Source organism: Mandrillus leucophaeus, unplaced genomic scaffold (genome assembly GCF_000951045.1).
Source record: "Mandrillus leucophaeus isolate KB7577 unplaced genomic scaffold, Mleu.le_1.0 Scaffold128, whole genome shotgun sequence".
Lineage (NCBI taxonomy): Eukaryota > Metazoa > Chordata > Mammalia > Primates > Cercopithecidae > Mandrillus > Mandrillus leucophaeus.
This window is the reverse complement of record NW_012101209.1, coordinates 5,759,303-5,764,836: the sequence shown is the minus strand read 5'-3', so window position 1 is coordinate 5,764,836 and position 5,534 is coordinate 5,759,303. Positions and strand designations below refer to the sequence as shown.

General features: G+C 41.8%; 1 protein-coding gene across 1 annotated transcript in view; it reads right to left on the bottom strand.

Moving 5' to 3' along the window:
* Nucleotides 1-2,934: 2,934 nt before the first annotated feature.
* The window catches only part of HOXA13 (homeobox A13), a 16,706-nt gene continuing 14,106 nt past the window's right edge, over nt 2,935-5,534 (bottom strand). The window contains exons 4-5 of the mRNA XM_011972290.1: nt 5,219-5,534; nt 2,935-4,494 (exon numbers count right to left, since the gene is read on the bottom strand). The exon at nt 5,219-5,534 is cut by the window's right edge and continues 1 nt beyond it. Coding sequence (XP_011827680.1) covers nt 4,250-4,494; nt 5,219-5,534 — 561 coding nt within the window. The 3' untranslated portion in view covers nt 2,935-4,249. The remainder of the gene's footprint in view (nt 4,495-5,218) is intronic.

The window sequence follows — 5,534 nt, the reverse complement described above, 5'->3', positions numbered from 1 at the left end:
GAGGGCGCCTCTGAACCCACTAGGTCTGGGGATTAGCAGTCCAGGGCAACCTCCGTCTGGGCTCCTGAACTCGGGAATTCGCAGAGGAAGCAAGACACTGCATCTTCACCGAGCCCTCCAAACACATGCAGTAGAGTGCAATTTGCACTTACATCTATTACAAAGTGAAATCTGTGTCAACTCTCCACACACAAATGTTGCATCTGCAGCTGAATTTCGCTGCCTAGTGGTGAATTTTTAAGAAAAGATTTCAACTAGGTTGTTTTAATTTTTTTCTTTCCTTTTCTGTTATTTATTTTTAACCCACAACTTGAATGTGTGGCTTCAGCTCTGCATCAGTCACAAATAGGAGTAAAATGCACAGCGACATTTAACAATCATCCACTTAAAGTAACTAAATAAATATGACAGTACTGAGAGCAGATAGAAAAAGTAGGGTTTTTTTAAAGTCCTATTTTTATTATTTTGTATTCAGGAATAGTTTTCTTTTTAGAAAAAAATACTTCAGTCAGGTTTCCAACAACATTATTCACAGATCAGTGGCTGATACTATTATTCCTGTTTTTCAGGAGGTGGCTGGTCTCTCCTTGGACATTTTTTTTTTTCTTTCAGGTTTTAGACTGATTGCTATTTGGGCATTAAAGGAGCCATCATAAATAATCCATGCCCACCTCTGGTTATCTGGTAGATCCATAGAAATTTTAAATAGAAGGAGAGTTAGGTAAGATCGATACTATCAATGACCATTTTAGAACTGGGGGGAAAAAAACCCCACAACAACCCTGAAATATCTTCTGTCATTACAGTTTCAAAAACTAGAGAGAAAAAAAGAAGGCTACTACTTTACCCAGGGTTCCTGTAGTGGTGATGGCTTTCGAAAGGGGCGGTATCCCGGCTGGAGAGCTGCTGTTGGCCTCCTTCCTAGGCTCGAGGCTCAGAATATTTCTTACATCTAAAGAGAAATATCCCCCGTCAACAGAAGAGTCCCGTTTGGAGCTGTTCTTAAACACACAGTTTGATCCAGCTTTGAGGGAATTTTCCACCACTTTAAACATTTTGGGAGAAAGTTGTTACTTTGGCTTGATGGCAGCTCATTTGGAAATGGAGTACTGTTTGGAACAAGAGGTGGAGAGGTGGGTCTGAAGCAACATTATCATTTGTTTCCACAAGTGGAGTGAAAATCCTCAGGGCAGCAAAATATAATTGAATTTCTCAAGCCCTTTCGATATGTATGTTTCAACACCAGCCTGTTTTTGAGACAGCTTTAGAGACTCTTTCCATAATTCTCATCTATAAAGAAGCTGTGAGTCCTCAGGAGAGGTTGGAGAGGTTTCCGGCAGCCACTTTTGTAACCAATCAATATTATTTTCCATAAAATGTTGAATCTGGTTCTTCCATTCACTGTTACTTTCCTCTAATATAAAGATAAAATTAGCCTGCATCTCACAATTCTGCATCCCACGGCTACTGGTTCCACCAACATTTTAATACATATGTGCATAGCATAGATTTGACAAAAACACATTATCCTATGTGTGTATTAAATATACAAACATACATATGTATTCTTTATGACTCTGAATACAGCACCTGATTGTTGTTAGAGGTCAACAGCAGATATATTATTATTATAGTTTTGATGGAAGTTGTTAATATTAAACATATTTATTTATCCTACAAATAAAATGGCAGATTCACAAGCATCAATATAAGATTGCACACCACCCTGGAGCAGTACTCAGCTCTGAGTTATCCAGGATAACTCAGATCTGTATCCAATCCTGTGGTCATTTTGTAGATATGAAATATTAAGTCCTCTTTACTGACCTCTCAAGAGGGGTTTCTTAGAATTTCTGAAACGTAACTCTAGAACTCTAGAATTAGCAAGGCATCTGAATCTTAATTTGCTGTAAAGACTCCTCAGTAGCTCTAATTAGAATGCGAGGCCACATTGGAGGGTGAGGACCAGGAAAGAATGGTGATTTAAGAACACATCTTTGACTGTAACAAAAATGTACAGCTTTAAAGCAGATCTGCAGAAATCTGATGCAGAGAAAGCCACTGTGAAGACAAATCGAACTTAGCCATTAGAGAAAAGGAACAAAGCTTCATCTTGTAAAGTACATTTTGTACCTCAACTCTAGGAATCACCTTAAATTACAATATCTTGGGTCATTAGCAATTAATGATACGATATCTGTACAGATTCTACAAATATATATACAAGCACACACAAGCACTAATATGCAAAAGTATACATGTGTACACATATGATATATATTTACATATATACAGGGACATGTATAATTTACATATATTCAAATTTGCTCCATCTGGAGCCAAATAATTGAGTACTGAATCTCTAAAGTCAAGGACGTAAGAGCTCTTGATTCCCTTGGTTGAAAAATTACAAGGAGGCTTGTCAACGCGAGGTGGCGCCCTTGATCTACTAATCCAGCTAAGGCCAATTCATGAGCTGTCAAAAGTCAAGGTCACAAATTGTCTTTTTTCGTCAAGGTCAAGGTTTAAGGCCTTTCGTAGTCCTGTCATTTCAACAGATATCAAAACCTGCCCTCTCAGACACATGCAGACCCAACAGCACATTTTAAAATACGACAGCCTAGGCATTGCTGATACAAAACAACTGGTTTTCATTTTCCACAGGGAGCCTGGGAATTCATTCTATCTCTTCCTCCTTTCTTTTCTCTCCCTTTTGGAATATCTGACACTTTAATCTCCTTGAAGCACTTATCATATTTTAGGATTTTAGTTATGAGGGGTTTCTCCCTTTTCTTAAAAATTTGGTAGCAAAAAAAGTACTGAATAATAATAAAGAATGGTCCTTGGTTTATATAAGACAAACCTGCTCCTTTTCTTTCTGTGCAGTGCACATTTAGCATAGGAAAGAAAAGAGTATTTTCTGCAGATTTTAATGGCAGTGACTATTTTATTAACAGAATTAATACCACTACATCACTATCAACAGGTCTAAGTTTTTTTTTTTTCATTTTTAGTAGAAATATTTAAAAAGCAGGTGCACAAATACATTTTCACAGTGTGCTGAGTGTCTTTATTTACAAGATATCATTCTATAGTGAATATGAACAAAACGAATGTGCTGGTTGAAATAACTGCTTAAAAATGTGCTGTGAAGATGAATCACTAATCTTTCTAATGCAGTCTGATAAAACAATAAACATGGAAAAATACTAATCTCTTAATAGATCAAAATATAGAATGAAGACACCTAAATATTTCAGGGGAATGAATTTTCATTTTGAGTTTTCTAAAAAAGAAAAAAGAAAAATGATTTCTCCAGCAAATGTTTAGCAAATATTGTGAAATGCCAATTCAAATGAAAAAACGAATTGTGTTCAAACCGAAGTCCATCATGTTGGGATGGAAACTTTCGGGATTTCTCAAATAAAGTGAATTCTGCGGATCATCTGATGATTTAAACATTTTCAAAAAGATACCAAATCCTTTGGAAAATAACGGATATTGGGGCAGTAAATATAGTCCAAATGCCACAAAATATGCTTGTTATAAGCAGTTAAAAATTATTCTGAAAAGGACATTACCAACTCGGTTTCTCTTGTAGCCTGAAAGGTTCAGCTGGTTGGTTTTACTATACTACCAAGACAAATGATCCTCAGAAGAGTTTTCTCTCCCGTTTTCCCTTCACAGCAAATATTCCAAGATTATTATTTTAGTACCTTCTCGTTTCCCCTCTAAATCTATACATAAAATGTTTTGCAGAACATACAACAACGGTAGGAATTTCACTAAGATTTACCTGAGCAGACGCTTAACATGCAAAGGGAATGGCGACCTAAGAAGGACAAGCAGATGTTTACAATGGCCTCTTGCTTTTGTAACCAACTTCCAGATTATTACCATCTAACGCAGTGTCCTAAAATATAACGATCACATAAATACTTACAAGATTTCAGTAACTGTGTAACTTATCTGAAATTGCGTATTTTGGGGGTTGACGTTTGACATTTAACGGGCTGGGCTGGTGGGGTTGGCGAAAGAACTGGCAGTCTTTACCTTTTTTAAAGTTTTAAAACAGTTGTAGATTCCATTAAAGAGAAAGAGATCTCCTTCAGGAGAGCAAAATGCCAGTGTCTGTCTCTTTCTCTTTCCCATTCTTCAATTATTATTAAGCATTATTATCATTATCTGGGCAAAGCAACAAGTTCTGAAGCGTTTCTTCAAGTTGCCTTCTTGTTCCATTTTTAATCCATTAACTAGTGGTTTTCAGTTTGTTGATGACTTTTTTCTCTTTAACCCTCCTGTTCTGGAACCAGATTGTGACCTGCCGCTCAGAGAGATTCGTCGTGGCTGATATCCGCCTCCGTTTGTCCTTAGTAATGAATTTGTTCGTGGCGTATTCCCGTTCAAGTTCTTTTAATTGCACCTTGGTATAAGGCACGCGCTTCTTTCTCCCCCTCCTATAAGAGCTGGCATCCGAGGGATGGGAGACGACGTCTAGAAGATAAGGGAGAAGGCAAGTTACACAGGGATCGGACCCCAGCCAGGGCATAGGCGACAGCTCGATCTGAGCCACCCGCCTTGCAGCGCCCGGCTGCTCTTTGCCACGCGCTGTACAATCCGGCCTTCTGCCAAAGCCTAGAGGGTCAGTGGGGAAGGTGGTTAGTTCTGAACTGAAATGAAATCGCCCAGGGCTCCAGTGACGTCCCCAACCCGGCCATCCTGCAGGAGCAACGCGTAGGCAGCTTCGAGAGATAGCCTGGTCCAGCGGCCCACACCTTAGCGCCAAGCTCAAGGTACAACACTTCTGTGCCTGGCTCCTTTCTGGGTGCCCGTCCCAATACTCGAAGCTTCTACACTGAAGCCATTTTTGAGAGAATGAATAGGGAGGGGCAATTTGGGGAGCTGTTTTCTGGTAAATTTCTCATCCTTAAATTGGTGTCAGGGGCTGGGGAGGGCGGGGCGCAGAGGGAGAGGGAAGCTAGCCGCGGTCCCCACAAGTTCTCTCCCAGCCACCCCTCACCCAGGGAGGGCCAGGGACCAGCTCAACTCAAGGCAGTGCAGGCAGCCCCAGCCAGCCATGCTTGGGCTCCCAGGGGTGCAGAGCCGCTAGGGCAGACCAGGAAAAGAACAGAAGGGAACCCGGGATCGCCCGGGTGCGAGCGGAGGAGAAGCTGGAGCAGAGCCGGAAGACCAGGGCTGGGAATATGTCGCCATTTACCAGGCAGAGTGGACTTCCAGAGGTGGGGAGGCTGCGCCTGCTCTTTGGGGCAGTACATTTGGCCGTTCCAGCCGTTGGGCAGCGCCCAGGGCTGGTAGCTTTCCATGGGAAGACCCAGGGGCTCGTGGCGCGACTCGCCGGGGCCCCCGAGGCCCGGCACCACTGGCATATCCAGGTAGCCAGGCATGGGCTGATGGTGGTGGTAAGGCCCGGCTGCGTAGCCCTGGTGGTAGAAGGCGAACTCCTTAGCGCGGGAGCTGAACTCCTCGGCCGCTGGGCCGGCGGTATCCATGTACTTGTCCGCGAAGGCGGCGGC